General features: G+C 34.8%; 2 protein-coding genes across 5 annotated transcripts in view; one reads left to right on the top strand and one right to left on the bottom strand.

The window, feature by feature from the left end:
• rap1gapb (RAP1 GTPase activating protein b) overlaps nt 1-1,402 on the top strand; it is a 184,867-nt gene extending 183,465 nt beyond the window's left edge. For both annotated transcript variants that reach the window (XR_015494073.1, XR_015494074.1), the window contains one exon: nt 640-1,402. The gene's annotated coding sequence lies outside the window, so the exon portion shown is untranslated. The remainder of the gene's footprint in view (nt 1-639) is intronic.
• padi2 (peptidyl arginine deiminase, type II) lies at nt 1,398-23,264 on the bottom strand. Of its 3 annotated transcripts, none has more exons than XM_087255195.1 (16): nt 23,062-23,264; nt 17,078-17,246; nt 16,434-16,503; nt 16,204-16,265; nt 12,547-12,664; nt 11,765-11,917; nt 10,780-10,970; nt 10,043-10,146; nt 8,767-8,878; nt 7,799-7,906; nt 6,556-6,707; nt 6,246-6,393; nt 4,158-4,251; nt 3,996-4,069; nt 3,707-3,853; nt 1,398-2,288 (listed from the first exon to the last, which is right to left on the bottom strand). In XM_087255195.1, the coding sequence occupies exons 1-16, from the start codon at nt 23,229-23,231 to the stop codon at nt 2,055-2,057; spliced, it is 2,106 nt and encodes a 701-aa protein (XP_087111321.1). In that variant the 5' UTR covers nt 23,232-23,264; the 3' UTR covers nt 1,398-2,054.
• Between the last annotated feature and the right edge of the window lie 212 nt (nt 23,265-23,476).

Here is a 23,476-nt window from a genome sequence, read left to right as displayed (position 1 = left end):
ATATACACATACAAACGTAGATGTCTCATCAATGGCTGTTATACATGAGCCATACACTGCCATATTAAAACAGTCAATGAAAAATCAGAGGCATAAATATTTTTATCTGCATTCCTATGCTATGCTAAGCTAAGACAATGTAACATAGACTTGATCTAACATGACATTAAAAAGTTAGTTTAAAGCCTGTGATAATGAGGTGACAGCTGTAATTCTTTGGGAGTTTAAAAAACAAAGTATAGGTCTCAAACTTGATTCCTGGAGGACTGCAGCTCTGCACAGTTTTGCTCCAGTCCTAATCAAACACAGCTGATCCAAATAATCAAGCTGTTCAAGACTACTAGAGACCATTTTGAGGGATGTAAACAATAACAATGGTCCTATTCTGTTTCCTGTTTCACATTTTTTATTTTTATAGCTTCTGGCAATCCAAAAACGTCCACATATTGATGAACAATGTTATGATAGCTGTTATTATGTTAAGATATGATTGAATTGCCTCTTGTTATGGTTGTGTAATTGTATGATAACAAGCAGGAAGTGTTAATGGGCTAATGGCATCCTCACATTAAATAGTCTACAGACTATTAAGCAGATGTGAGTTGGAGCTGGTTGGAGCTAAACTATGCAGAGCTGCAGTCCTCCGTGAATTGAGCTTGAGGCCATTTGCCATAGTGTGCAATGTTTGCACATCTTGAGGAAACGCAATGATTTTTACTGCGAGTGACTATTCCAAGATGGCAGATGTGTTGACGTGTAAAATGGTTGAATGTGACATCGACGTGTATACACATCTGCAGTCAATGCTCTCCGTTTGTGTTCCCATTCATCTAATTGCCTTCTGAAATAGTTTTTTTCACAAAATTCAGCCATAAACGAGATAAAATATTCTTAGTTGTAAGACAAAATAAGCAAAAGCCACAAGCAAAATACAAACAAAATGTTTCAGCCGGCATTCGGGGCCACTTTACCACTGCTTTAACTACTTTTGTATTTATTGTATTTGCTTAAGATGCCTATTTTAAGGAATACCCCTGTATTCCAATGCGTTCATGCCCAAAAAAACATGGTACTTTCACTTCCTGTTTTAAGAAATTGCAGTACAATTTCTTGAGTTTTTTTTTTAATAGTTTGTGTGCTGTATTCTAAAAAGCGTAAACTTGAGAAGGGAATTATTTATTTGCGAGTATATTTGAGAGCCCTAAACCTCAGCTGATTGGCTGAACGATGCGTTTGCACATGCTACACACATTAAGCACAAACTCATCCAGACAAACAGCTTTCTGCAAGTGATTGTGTTCTTTTACAAGTGCTCATTATGCTACTTTTATGAAGCATTTCACTGTAAATAAGACCTTTTTTGGTAATAAAATGAAATAAATCATGTTTAATAAAGATTCAAGGGTTCGTGAAAGGTTTATTTATTTCTGTATTCATGTATTGCTGTATTTTTCTTTTTTTTGTGTGTGTGTGGAAAATCATGATCCATAGCAGTATGTTTTCAGTCATTAGTAGTATTAAGGCAACACAAATGTAAACATTCAATGTTCACAGTTATGAAAAAAACATTTTAAACATTGCTTATAGATTTATAATTATATTTTCAATTCTAATCCATAATCGAAAGCCCTTTATTTAAAGCTGCACCAGAAATAGCTGTAAGAAGAAAGTTGTACACACAAGGTTGACAGAAAAGCTAGAAGAATTTAGAAATATCACTAAGAGGATATGAAAGATTGTAATTTGCTCACAGTCATGTCCTTACAAAGATATGCGATTCTTCCGAAAATCCAAAGCTCTCAGATATCAATGTGAGGGTGAAAAAATATATATAGAACAACATACTTCAAAACAAATCACAGTTTTTTTTTGTACTTTGACACTAGAGAGCGGCTTGAACAACATGAGGGTGAGTAAATAAGACTTTCCATTCCTCCATCAATTATCATAGTGTTTTGCTCCGTGTTTATTTATTTATTGCTAGTTTAGACACCCATTAAGCTATTAATCCTGCTTTAATCGTGATAGGCACTTTGAAAGGTCTGGTTTGTGTCTTACAGCTCCAGGTTCCACCACCTGACGGTGAAAGGTTCTCGGAGAACATTGGACCCGCAGTGAACTTCACCCAGCAGTTTGTGATACGGGGCGAAATCATCGATGAAGGTGCATTTGAGGCCCAGAGGCTCCAGAAGAGAACACATTTCTTTCTCCAGCGCACACACACCCTTCACCTGTGGGCCGAATGGCTTTGGGATACCCAGCTGATCACCCAACACGATCATGTTCACCTGAGGAGACAAACAAACACAGGTAATCCGGAATCTTACACCTTTTCCAGAGTCAAATTTAAGCACGTTTCAAGCACATTCCAGGTGTGTTTTGAATATGGTGATGATTTTATTGTGAGTGTTTTATTTAAATAATATTTCAGTAATATTTTGTGCTCTGAAGACCTTTTTTGACAATTTACATTTACATGAAGTACTTTTGAACTCTCTATTGATAAAAAAAAAACATATCACGGTTTCTAAAAACAATTTAAGTGGCACAACAGCTTTAAACATAATAACATTATTATTTTTATTATTATTAATAATGATGATAATAATAATAATAACAACAAATATTAATAATAATAAGAAGAAGAAATGTATCTGGAGCATCAGATCAGCATATTAAAATATATCCTGAATTAAATTTTAACATATATAAAAATAAAACTGCAAATTTAAAGTATATTATTTATAACAATATTAATATTTCAGTGTATTTAAAACTAATATAAGCATCCGTAGATATCATTTATATAGACTGTGTTTTTACATTCCAACACATAATGTTAGCATTGTTTTTCTATGTGAACACGGCAGACATGTGTAACCATTACACTCACGTCTTTACAACACACTAACATGATTACCTTGATTTTAATGGCCTGAGTGGTACGTTATGGGTCGGTATGCTTTTATGGACGCTTTTACTTTCAAAAGGTACCAAAAAGTGAACCATACCACTTTTTGGGAACTGTTCCGAGCACAACAAAAGCATACTAAAAGGCAAAGCTAGACATGCCGCTGAATGCTATTGGTTTACAGAGATGCGTCTCTAGTGTGTGTACAAGCAGGAGAATGAAAACAAAGGAAGCGCCATTTTTAAATACACAACTGAGACATTACACCATAATAATATATACATATAATAACAAGCCATAGTCGACCCGAGCTTAAACAAACCTTGTCGTTGTCTTGATGAATAGCCACTAAGCCAAGAAGAAGAGCAGAATCTGACCTGAGCCCTGTTGTTTTTTAAGGGTCTGTATGTGTTCATATATGTTGCATTTATTTATTTATTTTATGTGATAGCAGACGTTACAGTTGGCTATTTATCATTGACCTGCAGTTAAAATCAAATCATGTTTATAGAAAGGTTAGTAGTGAACATTTATACACAAGTGTTAATGTACGTAAAGCATCTGTTTTGTGAGAAGTGCTTCTCATATATGTGAATGACCCGTACAGCTTTACTTTGACATTTCCTCGAGCAAGAATGACGTCGACTGAAACGTTGATCCCCTTTTAGCAGTGAAAAACACAAGCCTGAAAAGGGTGACCGGTACCAACCCGTACCATACCACTCAGTGAAAACGGGGCATTAGATGCCTTGTCAATATTAGGGCAAAAAAAAAGTGTTTGATAATGTTGTGTACCATGTCAGGGTAATACGCCACAGCCCTGGGAACTGAATCCTCATTCTTCTCTTCCATCACTTTAAAGAGGATGGGCAAGTCAATGATGTCCTCATCATCCAGACCCAGCTCTTTCTTCAGCACGTCCCTGTTCCAGTCAATACAGTTCTGAGTGAAACATTAGATGAAACCAACATTACTCTTTCCCAGATCTGGAATATCTGACTATAGAAATATCTAGAAGCAGTAGGGATAATACTGAAGGCATCTTAATGTTGCGTGTGTTGTGAATGTTGTGTGTTTGACTGACCTGCACGTATCTGTTTTCAGCCTGCAGCTTTTTGTCGCTCAGGAGGTCATTTACAGAGATGGCCTCCTCCTTACCTGTTCAAAATGAAGTTAGCTTGCATAAATAAATAAACTGTAATGGAAAAAGAGTGTTTTCTCAAATAGACAAATTAGGAGTGTTTACCTGGAAACATTTCTGCTTTTCCAAGTCCGCTATTTTGTAGGCTTTTGAAAACTTTGTATCCAGCATCAGGACTAGCCAACAGCAATCGGAATTTCTGAACATTGTTAAAAAATTATGCATCATGCAATCCAAGTTTTAGTATCAAGTTAAATTAATTGTTGCATGAAAATGTGTACCAAAAACACCCATCATGTCAATAACATCGTGAATTGTAATCCAGTTCTCTACAAAAATGTTTAGATTTTTTTTTCTTTTGTGAAGGTTATTGATTAACTAATTTCGAGAGGATAAAGTGCTTATGATTGTTCTCATCTGTTCCCGCATCAGCTCATGATTGATTCTCCAATTAGATGATTCTTAACTCACTATAAATAACCAGAGTTTTCTGATCTCAATATCTTCATCTTAAAGAATCAACCCCCACTCACCCCCCTACTCCTCCTCCTTTGCAGATGGGCGACAAGTCAGCCCAGTGATTAGCACTGTTGCCTCACAGCAAGAATGTCTCTAGTTAAAGTCATCTCTAAACCAGATGACATTTCTGTGCAGAGTTGGCTCGTTCTCCCTGTGCTTGCCTGGGTTTTCCACGGGTTCTCCGGTTTTCTCCGGTTATCCGTCAATTAGCCAGAAATAAGCCAAGGGGAGTTCATTGAGATCTCCCCGAGCTCAAACTTCCCTCTTGCCCTGCAAACTGGAAGGAGCTCAGGGCTGAAGGATCTCATAAGCTTAGGGCTCTCTCGTGGGACAGCATGCCAAACTATTTCATAAATTGTACCATGTAACCGGTCTAGATATTGAATTTAAAAAAAAAAAAAAAAAAAAAAAAGTAAAAAATATTTTTGTAAATTTTATAAAAAATAATTCAGGATCTCAGTCAACAAATATGCATTAAATTACACAAAATAAACAAAACTTTTATGTATATTTATATTTTATAATATATATAATATTTTCTAAAAGCTACATTTTCAGTAATGATTCTATAAAAATAAGTTTATTTTTTTATGTATAAAAGCAAAACATAAATAAATAAAATAAATTAAATTAAAAAAAAAATTTAAAAACATATTACCATTTTATTACAAAAAACCTTCCCTAATTTTCCTTCGGCTTAAGGCTGGTTTATACTTCTGATTCGAGTGATCGGTGTGACCCACAGCGCCTGCCTTGCGCGTAGCCATGCATTTATACTTCTGCATGCTGTTTGTTTTGCTCTGCAATAACACTTCCGGAGTGCTAGCTGGCAGTAGGTTATGTTCCTCTGTGTCAAGTTTCTTAGCGGGTGTTTTATTTTTTCTGAACGCTACCTTGATGTACAAGTAGCTAAACTCACTTATTCAGAGGCGGGAACTGGCGGACGTGCAACGACTTTAATCATAAGGTAAACACAAAAAAAGTTCTCGTTCATGGGACTCGACACTTGTAAACGCTCGCTCCAACGGGCTCGCGGCTCTCAGCACCGCCCACACTTATCCCAGCTACCAAGCCAACCAATCACAGAGCTTGCACTGAAAGTTTTTTTTTTTTGAAAGGTGCGCGTCAGCCTTTATTTATCAGTGGTCGCCATGGCAGAATGAACTGGAAACGTATCCCTGTCCTTTCAGCTGCAACCCAGTACTGGGAAACACCCATAAACTCTCTCATTCACACACATAAACTATGGCCAATTTAGCTTATTTAATTCACCTATACCGCAAGTTTTTGGAATGTTGGGGAAACTGGAACACCCAGAGGAAACACATGTGAACACGGGGAGAACATGCAAACTCCACACAGAAATGCCAACTGACCCAGCCGGGACTCAAACCAGTGACCTTCTTGCAGTGAGGTGACAGTGTTAACCACTGAGCCACCATGCTGCTATTACCAAATGTAACAAAAACATGAAAGATTTAAATATATACATTTGTTTAAATAAATATGTAAATATATAAATTAGTATATTAAAATAATTTCTGAAGGATAATGTGAAATTTAATAGTTCAGTAATGGTACTTTGTAATCAAAGAAATAAATAGCATTTCTGAACACATTTTGAATTCTGATAATTAATGACAATAATGTACAGTAATATATTTACTCTATTACCTTTCTGTCAGGGGCTGGAACAAAGCTCATGAACTCGTCCACATGACCCACAAACAGCCAATCAGAGTAAAGCGCTATTGGCTCTTGAACCTTCTGTGCCCACAGGAAGTCCTGGACAACTTTAGTCATGTTGCGGCCTTTCCTTGCTCTGAAAATAAACGCAACAATATAATCAGTGAATCTTGATGGGTAATACTTTAAAATCAATCAATATGTAGATATAGTCTAATGAAGCAACAAGAAGCCAGAACAATGATAATGTTTATTATTAGGTCCGATTCTGGTTAGTTAATAGAGTTGTGGTACTTACGTAGGGAACGCCACTCCAATGATGATCCTGCCGAGTGGGTAGTTTTTCCCATTCACTGTGACTGGTGGACTGACCTCCAGATTACCGAAAGAGTCCAGGCTGCTCACCTCCTCATTCAGCGCATTTCGCGTCACATATCCAAAATCTGGCCCCTGTCAAACAGTGTTGTCATTTAGATAAAAACAATATCTAAATAAACAATAGCTTGCCCAGAGCAATTTTGTGCTGGTGTAGGCCTGTCATTGATTGATATTAATCTATTAAACTAAAATCACCAGTAGGCGGCAGGAAGTTTCTCTTCAGCATGAAGCATAGATTCGCCCACTCAAACAATTCATTTAAAACTTCTGATTCATTTTGGACTAAATTGAGCTATATTTTATTTTCGATAGTCTACAGAATAAACCATCGTTATACAATAACTTGCCTAATTACCCTAACCTGCCTAGTTTACCTAATTAACCTAGTTAAGCCTTCAAATGTCACTTTAAGCTTTATAGAAGTGTCTTGAAAAATAAAGTCAAATATTATTTACTGTCATCATGGCAAAGATAAAAGAAATCAGTTATTAGAGATGAGTTATTAAAACTATTATGTTTAAAAATGTGTTAAAAAAAATCTGCTCTTCGTTAAAAAAATAAACACAGGGGCTAACAATTTAGGGGGGCTAATAATTTTGACTTCAACTGTATATATTAAAAGCAAATACATCCATTCCACATATGTATACATATACACAAACATAAAAATAATACATTAAGCTTGTCATGAAAATAAATAAATAAAAGTATAAAATAAAAGGTTGCCATATATATTCTGTTATTGATGCATAACCTCTAGAATTATGTAAATGTTACATTATGGATAATTATATTGTTGTTGTGGAGAAAGCCAGCCATTTACTCCATTTTTTTTCCAAGATCTCTTTTTGTAATCCAAGTGCATGTGTCATTTCCTCAACTTCTGCTATTATTTTGAACCGTTCATCTTTAGTTTGTGGGTCCTCTTTATGCCATTTCCGGGTTATAGCCTTTTTACTAGTTACCAATAATATCTTAATAAATTCCAACAAGGATGAGGAGTGCAATGATAGCAATGATTTAATTCTTGGTGTAATAAAAAAATTGATCACATGACATTACTTAACTATTTCATATCTTATAAGAAAAACAAAAACCCATTCAGGGAGATTGTTTTTTGCCTTATTGAGTAATTCTTTTAATTGATAATCAGTCTGACTCACCAGAAGGGCATCATAGGGAAAATCCTGAAGATCTCCATCACGAGGAGAATCCAGGACAACAGGGAAACGATGATGAGGAGAGTCAATGTAACCAAACTCAAGCTCATCCTGTACAAGAGACAAACACACATAAAGGGAGTCATTTTTAGCTTAACCTGACATTGTAACAGGTCATATTACTAAAAGAATCATCCTGTGTGTTTTGTTCCACAGTCATGATGAGGAACAGCTTTTATTATGTGGACATTGTTGCTCTGTTATTGCAGATCAATTGATATGCAGTTTGTAATCGTTTTTTAAAATTCTGAAATATTACCATTAATATTAAAAAATATTAAAGGGATAGTTCACCCAAAAAGAAAAAAATCTGTCATCATTTACTCTGTTCAACAGAAAAAAAAGTATCTGTGATGCTAGGAAACATCGAGTCCATAGTAATTTTTGACTTCCATAGTAATTTTTCTTTCCTACTATGGAAATCAATGGGTGGCAGCAACATGCATTCTTCAAAATATCTCCTTTTGAGTTCAACAGAAAAAATTATCTCATGAAGGTTTAAAACTACATGAGGGGAAAAAACTATGAGTTAATTGTCATTGTTTGGTAAACTAACCATTTAAATATTAAAATGTTTATAAAATATTTCAGTCTTCAGTATCACGATTACAAATTGTTATTATTATTTTCTGGAAATCCTCCTAATGTAGAAAACTAAATAATTTTGTGGAGAATATATTTGCAATAGAAATATTCTGTACAGTTTTAAAGGTCTGTTACTTTATTACAATTTAATGCATCATTACTGAATAAACAAACTTCTTTATTTAAATAAAAGGTGCCGACTCAACCTTTGAACAGTAGTTGACACACACACACACACACACATATAATTATTATTATTATTTTTTTTCAAATGCACATGTACTTTACGATACAAAATGTTTTTTAGTTTTCATTGAATCACAAACCTGCATCCAGCGATCGCCTCGGTTCATGTATTCATGACATATTTTGAGTTTGTAGCCGCTCTTCTCCACCAGATTTCTTATGCTCTTCAAGAACGAGTAGTTATCCTCAGTGCTGCCAAAACACAAAACATTAAAGACTCAAGAATGGCTCACAAGATGTAAAGCGGTAAGTTTGGAAGGTCATATTTTCATAGATGTACAATCAAGCTGAAATTATTCATACCCCTGACAAAAATTCTGACTTAAAAGTTACTTTTATTCAATCAGAAATTTTTTTTTGACCGGAAATGACACAGGCTTCTCCCAAAGCATGTTAAGACGATGTAAAAGAAGCATCATTGTGAAATTGTTATTTTTTTTGTTAAAATATAAATAAAGCAAAGTCAGAACTGGCTTTTCTGTTTTAGAATTGTAGTTATTTTGTATGAACCATGTAGGATTAAAGGGATAGTTCACTCACAACAGAAAATTCTATCATCATTTACTCAGCCTCTACATTCTCCAAACTTTTATTAGTTTCTTTCTAGCACTGAGCGATTAATCGAAACTGACATTCTGACCCTATAACCCTATAGTTTTCCAAGTCGATTTTTTACTTTAGATTACTTGTGTGAGTCACGTGACCCACTCTTTTAGGCTGAGGCTGGTTTATACCTGACAAAAGTCCTGTTGCCAACCCAAGTTTTAGGAAAACAAATAATAACTTAACCTTTAGTTGATCATTTAGTATTAGGAGTGTCGTATATAAAAAGGCGAAGACCTCTAGATTTCGTGAGGTAGTGTACTTCCACTGCCACTTTGCAGCCACATCTGATCTCTGGTCAGATGTGGATGATTGGAAGCTCCGCCAGAGAGGCCTTGAGATGGCATATCTTCCATTACATTAAAATGATTATTTACATTAAAACATTTGTTTACAGAATATGCCAAAAATGCACAGTTTAAAACATTTACAGGATATACAAGAGTTATTTTATTTAGAAGAGATACTGCTTATTTTATATTTTTAATATTAAAAACATTGAAAATAAATTATTTTGTTTCCAAAAGTGCAAGTTTTTTATTTTCACTTATTTATTTGAAAAGTTTGTTTTAGGTCATGTAACTTCAGTTGTTTAGCGCTGATGTTTAATAAACAATGATAGATGGTAGATAGTGTGTGTTTCCTTAAATTATTTTAAAATCAAGTTATGCACCTTTCACTCTAAAATCCCGCACTTGTAATATGTGAGCGGGATAATAAAGAGAGGTTTGAGTGAGTTGCTTCCAGGCTCACCTGCACACATAAACCTCCACAGGCTTTAGGGTGTTTGGGGTCATGATCCATGGAGAAACACGAAAAACCACTTTATCTGTAAAGATGGGCGTCTCTGGGAAACCCTGTTTCAACAAAAACAAATGTAATTAGTATTTTAATGTAATTAGTAGTTATTAGCATTTACTTTTTTGAAATTTTACTACTCCCCTAGAGGTAAACGGTTGAGTTTTACAATTTTCAAATTCATTCAGCTTATCTCTGGTTCTGGTAGGAGTGCTTTTAGCATAAATCATTGAATTGGATTGGACCATTAGCATCTCGTTTAAATTCCTCCCGAAAAATCTGTAGTTTTTCTATTTAAAGCTTGATTCTTCTGTAGTTACACTTTGTACTGAGACTCATGGGAAATGAAAAGTTGTTTCTAGGCAGGAAAATGTCATTTTAAAAAAGATGCTAATGGTCCAATCTAATTCAATGATTTATGCTAAGCTAAGCTAAAGGTGCTCCTACTAGACTGAGATTAGCTGAATGGATTCATGGTAAAACTCAACTGTTTAACTCTAGGTGAGTTGTAAAATGAACCTATTTAAAAAACATGGAGTGCTCCTTTAAGAGATTGTAGGACAATTCTAAATAACTTAAAAACTATGAAATTAACTTAAAAATAATAATAATAATAAAGTAATTTGAACAGAAAACCAGCAAGCAGAGAAAGTTTAATTGTATTTAGGATCATACAGTAGCGTTTGACTAACCTTCCCACAGGGCTCGAGCAGACTGAGGTTGATGGTGACGAGTCCATCAAAGTCTTTATCAGGGAAACGAAGACCTTCTACATGGAACTCCAGTTCACTGCTGCCTCCCAAATATGGCACTTCCTGCGTCAGCGTGTCTGTTCCCACCACCATCAGGAAATCCTTCAGGAACAGCTTCAGGAGTTGGTACTCTGATGCACGAAAGAGGAACTATTGAGTAAAGTATTGATTTTCCTTTATAATGTTTAAGTTCAGGATTTTATCTCATTGCTTGTTATATTTAGAGTGTGGACATAATGTAACGTTTCTATCACATTACGTAGGTTGTGCCATGTATCAGATATTTTTTTATTTATACAATATTTCTGTCTGGTTCTCAGATTTGATTGGCTGATAGCCGTAAGATATTAAAGCGATATCAGCACTCATACAGCCTCTTGACCCTTGTGTATTACTCCGCCCACACTCGGACTAAAGAGAGACTAAACATTCACTACAGTTTGACAAATATTGCAGTTGTTGATCAACATAATGTACTTTTGAGGCTTTTTTAGGCAGAAATGTAGTTCTTTAGATTGCAACTATGCAGTTTATTTATACTATAAGTCCAGAAGGCTTAATAAATCAGCATTTGATGGAATAACCACCAAACCTGCTGCCATTTTCTGAAAGAAATTACTCTAAATGACAATATTTTTCATTTAAACTTTGGAAGAAATGTAATCAGACATTTTTACAATGAAATAACTTAAACCCACTAAATTTACTCAAACCCATTCCTAGAAAACTTAAAATGAGCAATTATGTAGTATCTTACATTTTCCACAGCTGTGTATAAATATATTATATGTTTAAAATATTGCTGAGTCTTTTAAACAAACTATCAACACGAGGGAGAAAAAATGATGAACTCTTTGTGGTCAACTAAAACCTCTACTTAACATTAAAACATTGATCATTTTTCTTCTTATTATACTTGACTCACTCCACAAGTTTTCTGTTTTTGTGTTTGTGCGAGGTCTAAAGACTCTGACACTCTCTGAAGTGCTCTGCGAGATGTGCATGCTCAGCTTATAGCCTTCAGGAAGTTGAGATGGTCCATTAGTGCGCAACACCATCTTGGACATGTCCTTCAAATCTGCCAAAAAACAAAAAAAAGATCTATTTCATGACATTACTCAGCTCTTCTTCACACCGCTGCTTTTGTAAAGTAGATGTTAACCAAGCTAACAGCGCAATATGCACAGACAATTGTACAATAGGAAAAAAAAAATCTATTTAAAAGGAATAGTCAGAAAGACACACGTTTTCATAATTTTTTTTACAATTAACTTGTGAGATTTCATTATTCTGTTAAACACTCAAAGAAGTTATGTTGAAAAATGTTGGAAACCAGTATATATCGACTTCAACGGTATTTGTTTTTCCCAATACGGAAGTCAATGTTTACCAGTTTCTAACATTCTTCAAAATATCTTCTTGTGCGTTGAACAGAAAAAAAAAACTCATAATGATTTGGAACCATTTAAATGTGATAAAATAGTTGAGTAAATGTTTTTATTAGGGTGAATTATATTCTATAGACACTTTTCAATACTTTCTGGCTAAAGAGTATTAATATTGAATGATTAATAAGAAAAGCATCCTTTTGCATTTACACCGCTTACATGGGTTTGGTACAAAGTCTAAAGTATTTACACATAACAAACATCTGCGGCGAGACTTTAATCTTTCCCCTTATCAAACATGAGACCTGCCCAGACTTACCTGAGACTTTACCAATGTCACTGTTCTCATTGTCCGGTTTCTTGTTGTTTATGGACTCAGAGTCACAGTTGACCAGCAGAACTGCACCATGGCCATTAGGACCCCATTTCCATGAGGCCTAGAAACAAAAATACAATGCTATCACTCATACTTCAATATGTAATAGGGATACGAGATCTTGAACTACAGTATTACCATGTTGATCCTGGAACATCATTTGAGTTTGAAAATGTAATCCATACCTATACCCTACCCCAAGACCCAACCATGACAATTATTCTCAAAATCAGAGGGGAAGGATAGTTGGATAACAATCGTGTAGAAGTGCATAAACCTAAACTTAACATAAATGGTAAACTTATTTCTTAATTCTGATTGGATGATTGGAATGTGGTTCCAGGATCAACATAGATGTTAAAATTTTTTAAATCAGGTTGGCGACATTTTGCAACCCAGACATACTGTAAATATGCGACTCTGGCTCAGTTTCCTCAAAAACTATAAAACATACTTATACTGTGCACACATTTTGCTTTTGCTGTGCACACATCATCTTTTTCTAGACATATTATGATCGCAGAGGCAGATTATTGACATATAAGCCTTATTTTTGTGCATTTCTTTGCATAATGCTATGTAAGTACATCAATAACTATGTGCATGATTTGTAAACAAATATGTTTGTGTTATATATATATATATATATATATGTGTATGTATGTATGTGTATATATATATACACACACACACACACACACACACACACACACACACACACATACATATATACACACACACACACATCTTCATATGGATGACTTTTCTCACACGGTACAGTGTTGTGGTCCGGAATGAGTCCTGTGAAACATGATTCGCTGTAACAACAAGTTAAACTGGTTCCTTCAGTGAATACAGATTTGTATTATATTTGCTTTGGTTAACACCACTGGTTAGGTTTAAGGTGGGGATGCACCGAAATGAAAATTCTTGGCCGAAATCAATACCCAAAAATAGAGGAAACAAATGCTGAAAACCAAAACACACAAAGAAATTGTATATATTAGCAATTCTAGCGTTATGAATGTGACATTTGCAGTACAAACTCAAAACATAAATTCACATAGAAAGTATATGTTAACATTAAATTGAAACTTTTGTTTATATTTTCCAGAACAACTAACCACAGGGTTAAAGGACCAGGAAAATATCAATCTGTAAACATATTTTGTACTTTAAATGTGGAAAGTAAACATGCGTTATAGATGTGACAAAAAACTCTGCGTGTTTACAGTATACGTAAAAAATTTGTGAATTGACCTGCACAACCCAAAAGAAACAGTGCTAATCAAAGGGATAAGAGTTCTCTTTATAAAACAAAAATGATTGATTTTATTTTATTTAATATTTTCACATTGAGGAAAAAGTGTCATTACGGTTGTGACGTCTCTCCCTTATGGATGTGACAGATGTAAAAAATTCCACTTGTGTGACTTTGGTAAATCAAATATAATAGTTTGAAAACATTGACAGAAGCATTTTTGAGTATTTATAAAGTACTGTAAAATACTTGATTACACAAAAAACTTGGAAATGGGTTCCGTATTTTGAGACACTTAATTTTTTTATGGCAATGTTGACATTAGTATGGAATTGCTCATATATATATATATATATATATATATATATATATATATATATATATATATATATGAGCAATATCACACGAGTAGCAGTGCGATATGGCTGTATATCGGCACTGGTGGGAGGCATGCGATGGCACATGGCCCTTTTGTATGTGGAACTACTTTCTTCCGCATTGGATTCAAATCATAAGCTGATAGTTAAACATCTGTTAAAACAGTTAAAAGCATCTTTTAAACTTTAGATCTGTAGTGCCTGCCTTTTGCTGGCTGTATGTGGGCAGAGTAATACACAAAAGGGTAAAGAGGCTGTAGGAGTTCTGATATTGCAGAATATCACACGGCTATCAGCCAATCAGATTTAAGAACCAGAAAGAACTGTTCTATAAATATATATATATATATATATATATATATATATATATATATATATATATATATATATATATATATATATATATATATATAAATATAAATATAAATAATAAATATATATATATATACTTCTGTGTTCAATAGAGCAAAAAAGTCAAACTGGCAGAATTTTTATTTTTTTGTGAACAATGCCTTTTAAGTCAAGCTGCCTTCCTGGTCCAAAATAAAACTAGGATTCGTGTAAACTAAACTTAACTGGCAAACCATTTAATCCAGCTTCATGGTACAGGCTACTGGATCAACGTTATCTGGGTTTTATAGAAACACACCCAGTCATGCAGTCTGACTTTGAAACTGCAAGAAGGTGCCGTCAAGTTCCTAATTTAATGAGTATTTACTTGAACTGTTCAAAACAGTTTATTATCTTGATTATTAACTTAAAAATTAAACAAGTTAAATGCAAGCTCATCCGACAAGTTTAGCAGTTCGCTATGTTGGAAAGTTCAAGCTTGGTGAACTCTGACCAGCGAAATCGCATCTCATGATTGCGTGAGACCAATCATTCATTCTCTTGTTGGCTTAGTTCCTTTAATAATCCGGGGCTGCCACAGCGGAATGAATCGCCAACTTATCCAGCATGTTTTTACGCAGAGGATGCCCTTCCAACCGCAACCCATTGCTGGGAAACATTCACACACACACACACACACACACACACACACACTATGGACAATTTAGCCCACCCAATTCACCTGTACCAAATGTCTTTGGACTGTGGGGGAAACCGGAGACTGAAATTTTTTTAACGTTGACCAATCGTTCGGAGAACATGCAAACTCCACACAGAAACGCCAACTGAGCCGAGGTTCGAACCAGCGACCTTCTTGCTGTGAGGCGACAGCACTACCTACTGCGCCACTGAGTCGCCTGCGTGAGACCAATCGAAGATCAAAACATAATCTCTCTGGACAGAAATTTAAATTGTGAACCAAACGCTCACTTTTTTTAACGTCTAATCATTTTGTTTAATCCCGCCCTATTTCGCAGTGCCGTACAACAGAATTTCGCAAGCACAAACTCTAGTGTGACCACAGCATAATAAAACACTACATGTGCCCATGCAGTCTGAAATAAAATGGAACTGAATGCCACTAAAATGGAATATTGAGTAGGAGGCGGGACTTTCTTGATACGCATCATTCTCTCATATCAAACTAATAATAAGAGGGGAGTGGTTAAGAATATTGTGGCTGCATAAACAGTGCAGGGCCACCACTCCAAACACAACAAATAGACTTTTTCAGTGGATTAACTTGGACGGATTAATTGTTCGCTTAAAGAACAACAATGTGCGCTAACAAAATGAACATTGTAAAATTGTAAATGCATTTAAACTGTTCAATTATGCAGGCTGGAAACAAGACTGTTGTTGTATTTTTGGGTAAACTGTCTTTGCCATCAGGACGAGATGTTTAGAATCAACTATTTAATTATTTAATAATTTAATTTAATAATTTTTTAATTATTATCAACTAACTATTTTATCTGACTTCTTGATCCCCATCTTCAACTTAGAAACAAAGCTTCAAAAATTTATCTCCCTATTAATTATGATACAGGACTGACCACAAACAAAGCTCACCTTGTTTGGATTGTTTTTCTCAACAACACCATCTCGGTCAGCATCTACATCCAGAGATATCTCTGCAACAGAACACAGACAACAGAATTAAGAGACTCGCTCGGTCACAGTCATGCCAGCATCATAAGACTGTTTATAGTTGCACCACAGATTCCGTTTACACAAGCGTTAGCCATAAATATAGGCGTATGTCTCGCATTAAGTGCAATGTACACACAGCAGACACATACCAACAGCTGTTAGATGCAGTATGGCGTCCCCAAGCGTCTCCGTTTTCTCACCGTAGTATCTCACAGACAACTGAAATCAATCAGATTCTTAGAAACAAGGATGAGCTGGATCATTAGAACAATTATTGTGCAATTATTATGGTTTTCTTTGAAAATTACAGCAGATTCATTTTGGCATGATAATGATTGTATTAAAATATGTGTGACATATGCAGAATTAACTGCCAGTGCTAGACAGTGTTGTGAAAGTAGTGTGAGACATGCAAACCTCAGTTTCCTCAATAGACTAATACCAACGTCAACCACACTGTTACTGAATAACTAACAAGTTAAGCTCTTTCCTGTCTGTCAAGTTAAGGTTTTTAGTTCCTTTTTTTAGAACTAATATCTATGCAAAGTCACTTACATATCAAAAACATACAAAACTGCCAAAATAAAACCAACAGAAATCCGTCTTTTCAATATTTGCACCGATAATGCCTTGTGTGTATCAGTTTTGGCCCAGTTTCAAACATTTTATCACATTGTTTACGTTCATTAGGATTTGCAGAAGTAGAAAGCACAGAAAACTTCCACACATTCTTTCTGTGTTTGCTCTTAATGTCAATAGTTTTCAGAGCGCAAAGGTGATTCACTGAATTTACCTTGCTGTCGAATGCAGTTTCACTGACTGTGTCCATGGTGATGAGGAGGATGGTGTTTGGCCCGAGGGGATATGGGAGGGCGTTCTTGTCTGTGATTGGAGGTGTTATCTTGTAATGCACGTTTGGGGTGCATCTTATTGAGAAGGACTTGGATTGTGGTGGAGCACATCTGGAATGGGAATATATAAACACAGACACATTATAGACATGTCTTTAAAATAACTTGTCCAGAAAGGCAATTGGATATCCCTATTTATAAGTTGGCGGTTCATTATGCTGTGGTGACCCCTGATTAATAAAAGGCCTAAGCTGAAAAAAAAATAAATTAATTAATTAATTAATTATCCCTTTTTATTTTTATTTTATTTATTTTTATTCATTTTTCTTTAAATTCATAAAATGAACATCATTAAAATTATAAATTCATATAAAACATGGTTTACCAAAAAAATTAAGCCATTTCTAACAATGAATTAGCATTTTGGAATCATTTCTGAAGGACCATGTGATACTGAAGACTATAGTAATGATCAGCACCAAATGAATTACATATTTAAATCTATTCAAATGGAAAATTGTTGTTATAGAATTCATTCCTTTATTTTCCTTTGGCTTTGTCCCTTTATTAATCAGGGGTTGCCACAGCTGAATGAACCACCAACTTATCCAGCATATGTTTTACACAGCGGATGCGCTCATAGCTGCAACTCAGTTCTGGGAAACATCCATCCACACTCATCCACTACGGCCAACTTAGTTTATTCAGTTCACCTGTAGCGCATGTGTTTGGACTGTAGGGAAAACCGGAGCACCCGGAGGAAACCCACACCAACATGGGGAGCACATGCAAACTCCATACAGAAATGCCAACTGACCCAGCTGGGACTCCAATGATCTTCTTGCTGTGAGGCGACAATGCTAACCACTGAGCTATCGTGTCGTTCCGGTGTTATATAAATATTAATGTTTTTTGCTTTTTTAATAAATAAATGCTGGCCTGGTGAGTATAAGAATTAAAAAATAATAATAATAAACAATAAATCAACAAATCTTTAGGATATAATTACGTCTTAAGAAAAATAATAGATTACATTTTATTCTTAAGAAACCGTCATGTTTCCTTTTCTTTCTTCCTCTATTTTTACGTTGAAATTTCTACCAAAAACAATTCTGCATAGAAAAGAGAGTTGAAACAATTTACTTGTTTGTTATTACAAATAAATTACTTCATTTATGTACTTGATGGTATGATGGTGAAAATGTTGAACACATTAGAAGACACAGTGGAAGATGTAAGAAACCTGTAACCACTGACTTCCATAGTATTTGATTTTCACAGGTTTCAGCTTTCTTGAAAATATCTTCTTTAGTGTTCAACAGAAGAAAGAAACGTAACGATCTGCACTAGAGGGTTAGTAAATGGTGAGAACATTTTTTGTTGAACTGGTGAGAACATTTTTGGGTTAACTACACCTTTACTATACCTAACTATAACTATACCTTAAAGCAAAACCTAAAACAATAGACAATTATACTAAAAATCTAGAAAGGCTTTCAAAGAAATCTTTTTTAATTCAATTTAATTTGGCTAGTGTAGTGTGAATGTAGCTGCCATGAGATGAGAGCGGTAGAACATGATTAACTCCATCTAAACTATTTTTTTCCTAGAAAATTGTTGTAATAGTATTACCTCATATCTTATATTACAAAAGCATATAGGTAACATAGCATGTCACCAGCCGAAATTTCAAAATGACTGCATTAGTAGATGATGAATAATGCATTTATATGATTCAGTTCTGTTGGAAGATAGCAAACGCTGACTGAACAATCATGAGGTTGCCAAGGGATTGTCTATTTCAGCATGGACTAACAAATATAGAAAAAGCCTTCTTAAAATCACTACAGAAAGACGTGTCAGTGGGTCGGGACAGCTATCAGAGACAATAGCCAACAGTGGGTGTTACAAACAGAAGCATTGATGCCGAGTTCAGTGATGAATTTAAATAATGTCGCAGCACAACAACTGCATTCATCCACCGCTAGATCTGAAAGGAGAAATTCCTAAATAAATAATCGCCCTGAATTCTCCAACAAACATAACAACATCTTATGACAGAGCCTCTTTTAATTCAAGGATGACTTTGTTAGCATTTCCTAGATAAACTTTATGAATAAACGTATAAAACAGAAGACTGTCTTTTTTACTGTGTGAGCAACATTTCTCTCTTCTGTCTGTGATATTTCAGTTATTGGTTTACGTTTGTATACATACATCAGACAGACATTGTGTTAAGACTGACTCATATTTGAGTTTCCAGAGGTCTATAATAACACTTGTCAAAGTAATGACGGTCATTTTGAAACAAATCCTTTTATTTCCAACCCAGACTCCTTAATTATGTTCATTTAATCTAAACAAAACTTAGCTGACAGACAGTAGTACTTTTTAATTTGCTTGACTATCTAAAAATCTGAGTGCTCATAGTAAAAGTCAAGTTGAGCTTGAACAAAAACACTGTTGAAAATAAAGATAACCTTATTAAAACGACTAGCAGAAATGCACATCTACAGGATGTATAAAACTGTCTGTGTGTGTGTGTGTGTGTGTGTGTGTGTGTGTGTGTGTGTGTGTTATATCACAATGTTTAACACTGAAGTAAAGCTGGTTTTTATTCACATATTCAAACTTTCTCCTTATTTTCAGAAAAAAATATTATAATTCTATATCTATAGGAAAATTAAATTAGCAACCAATGACTATCAAAGTATAACATTGTTCACAGTCAAATAAATAGCGCTAATATTGTTAGGAAATCATACTTGCATGTGATTTTAGATTTGATAATAAAAGTACCATGGTAAACAATATAGTGTGTTATAAGTGTGTCACTGAACAAATGTGTGAATATAAAACCAACTTTACCTCAATCGAATATTCAAAGTACATTGGTAAACAATATAGGGAGCCTGTTACAAGGTGTCACTGAACAAATGTGCGTACATAAACCAACTTTACGTTACCTCAACATGTTTAACATTGCCACCATTCACTTACACCAAACGAAACAAAGATGCAATGTAAGTCAATGGAGATGCGTTTGTCAGATACACCCTTTTGTTATTTACAGAACAAAGACAGTGAGTTTGAAACAACAAGCGTTTTAGAGTGAACTGCCCCTTTAAATGTGTATTTCGGTCTATTAAAGTAGACTTATTTCCCTTGAGGCGTATCGCGGTTATTATTATATTGCATCAACTCGTCCTGTGTTCATGCTCGTTTACTTATAACAAAGTTTTACACTTGTGTTTATTGTCATGATATATGAAAAATAAACTCGCCCACCTGATTAAGTTCACCGTTAAAGTCGTTCCGAGCACATATGTCGTCTTGGTCGCTTTCTCGGTGTCAATAGTAAGAGATCGACGGGACACCATGATTAGTGAAGAGTCGGTCACAGTCTTCCTGCTTGCCTTTAAGCCTTTATGGACACGATATATGACCGTATCACGGAGTCAATTGACAGGCGAAAACAGGTGAATGATGTCTAGGAAACTAGGAAGCCTTCAGTTGACTGGAAACGCCACAACTCAATGTGAAACGCCTGGTCTCAACGGCAGAGGGCGCTGTTACGGCTTGTGTATGTGTGTTTTTTTTGTGTACATTTTAGTTGCTGAAGTATGAATAGATGGCTTTTATTAAGTTGTAATTCTTATATTTTTCTTTTATGGTGTAACTGCCTTTAGATTAATAATTATTTAACATTCAAAAAATATTTTGGATTTGTTAATTCCGTTTAGAGTCATTATTTATTGTTTTTTGTGTCTGTTTTCAGTGTGTGGGCCACTTTTAGCCCGGGTACACCGTCAGAACTGGACCAGAACTAAAACAAGAGCATGGTTTGGCCAAACAGAGGTACGTGGGCCAGACAGATTTTGCTATCTGGATTGTTGTCATGTACAATCATTTGCCTGTTTTTTTTATTATTATAATTAAATTAGATTAGATTCAACTTTATTGTCCTTACACATGTACAAGTACAAGGCAACGAAATGCAGTTTAGGTCTAACCCAGGAGTGCAATAGCAGCAAGTGCAGAATTTAGGTAAGTAATAAAGGGGAATTATAAAAAACGATGGTGATATTTACAGATGGTTGTACTATGAACATCATATACAGGTTGTAATAACTATGAACAGAGATTTACAATAGTTGAATATATGTGAAGTTTGTTATTAATAATCAGAAGTGTGCAAATAGATCTGAATATAATTATAAATATACAAAATGTATGTGTACAGTGGGTAGAATTCAAGATAAAATACTGCAATGTAGTTGATTAATATGTGCAATTTTACATGTCCAAATATTAAATAAACCATAAATAATGCAGTGTTTATGGGGAGTGTAAGTTATGAGTAGGCCCACGCGGAATGTACAGACACAGAAATCCGCAGATTTTAGCCCATCATTGTATCTAAGTATACTTGTGTAAATGTGTGTACATTTATATTTATTCAGTTTCTAATTTAATTTCAGTAATATTGTTGACTAATATGAAAATATTCATATGATTTATTTACAATACAGTTTGTAAAGTCCTATTTTCTGTCTTTTAGTGGATATATTATATGATAGACTTGCTTTGTTTACCAAATAAAGTGGATCTATGTGGATTTGCATTGTAAACATTAAATAAAAGTTAAAAAGCAATTATTTTTATTTCATATATTAAGTTTTTAATTATGATACTACCAAAATAATTTCGCGTATATTCGCAGAATTTTTACAAAATTCTGCAAAAAATGTCTGCAGATTCTGTCTGACCCTAGTTATGAGGAGAGTGTGGGGTGTATGGGGGGGGCAGAGTTCAAAAGGGGAAAAGCTGTTCCCCAGTCAGTTTTTGTCCCCCACTTTATACCCCACTTCCAGCCATAAGTACAATATTTGCAATCATTTCAATCATTTCATTGTTTTATCCCACATTAACAAAATACAAAAGCAATATACTGTTGTTTTTAAAGCATGCTATAGTAGTGTATTATACTGCATATATTAGTATTTGGGGCTGCACAGTACCTCACAGCAAGAAGGTCACTGGTTCGAGCCTCGGCTGGGTCAGCTGGCATTTCTGTGTGGAATTTGCATGTCCTCCCTGTGTTTGCGTGTGTTTCCTCCAGGTGCTCTGGTTTCCCCCACAAGTCCAAAGACATGCGGTACAGGTGAAATGGGTTAGCTAAATTGTCCGTAGTTTGTATGTGTGTGTGAATGGGAGTGTATGGATGTTTCCCAGTGATGGGTTGCAGCTGGAAGGGCATCTGCTGCATAAAACATATAGATAAGTTGGTGGTTCATTCCACTGTGGGGACCCCAGATTACTAAAGGGACTAAGCCGAAATAAAAATGAAGGAATGAATGAAATTTAGTATTTACGACTCTTTGCTACAGCATACTGTAACAAATAGTAAACTGATAAACTGTAATAAATATCAGTAGTGTACTTTAGGTTTCACGAATTGTAGTGTAATATACTGTTGTGGAAAAAAATGACAACTAGACAGGTTAATTTAAGTGCTTTACTGTAGTATATGGTTCAAAAACACCTATTATTGTTTACTTTAAAATACTACATTATTTTTCATGTGGTATTACAAAAAAAGACTTGCAATATCCCTTATAAATGCTAAGTACCATATAAATGGACACAATATTAAGACTACAGGGTTACTTTTAAAGTGTTTATAGTTGCTTTCTTATTAGAAATATAGGCAGCTGAAACCACTTCTGTTAAAATTGTTACAATCTTTTAATTTAAAATGCTTTAATCATTTTGTATGCCTGGATGCTATATTAAAAATAAATCCAACATGTAGTTTTTGCACACTACAGATGAATTTGACAACAGCTGCACTTTCTCAATTCATAACCAATTAAACAATGGAATGAAACATATATTTAGCCTCGAGTATTACTGTATTACCTACCTGTCTAGCATCACCTTAAGTTCCGTCCCAATGGCAAGCACAATTTGAGTGGGTGCGCTGATATTCAGTCGAATGGTCCGCTGATACATGTTTGTCGCAGTGAACTTGTTCTTCTTTTGAAGAATCGGAGGTAAGTTGTGTGAGGCCGTTTGCTCCTGCGAAACATTCATTGTTACCGACTTCCACGTCTGCAGATCTCAAGTAACCTGTTTCTTCTGTGAAATAGGAGTATATAATGCAGCAGGAGAGAAAAGACATGTTCTCACCTGTCGAAAAGCTTGCTCGAAGCTAAATTTTAAAGGTTTTGCATAGAAAGCGTTTGAAAGGAATGTGGACTAGTTTGAACTATGCTTTTCAGCAAAACCTAAAGATTTTGTTAGTTGCTTAATTCATATAAAACTGATGTGTGACAATG

The sequence above is a fragment of the Danio rerio genome, chromosome 6 (assembly GCF_052040795.2).
Source record: "Danio rerio strain M-AB ecotype USA chromosome 6, GRCz13ab, whole genome shotgun sequence".
Taxonomy (NCBI): Eukaryota; Metazoa; Chordata; class Actinopteri; order Cypriniformes; family Danionidae; genus Danio; species Danio rerio.
Note: the sequence above shows the minus strand (reverse complement) of the source record. Positions and strands in the feature narration are given on the sequence as shown.

Coding starts and splice junctions, on each gene's coding strand:
- padi2 (XM_087255195.1), bottom strand. CDS start 23,231: ATGAATGTTTCGCAGGAGCAAACGGCCTCACACAACTTACCTCCGATT. Junction 16,266..16,433: donor ACTGCATCTAACAGCTGTTG/GTATGTGTCTGC, acceptor GTTCTGTTGCAG/AGATATCTCTGGATGTAGAT. Junction 6,708..7,798: donor TTCCCTATGATGCCCTTCTG/GTGAGTCAGACT, acceptor ACTGTTTGACAG/GGGCCAGATTTTGGATATGT.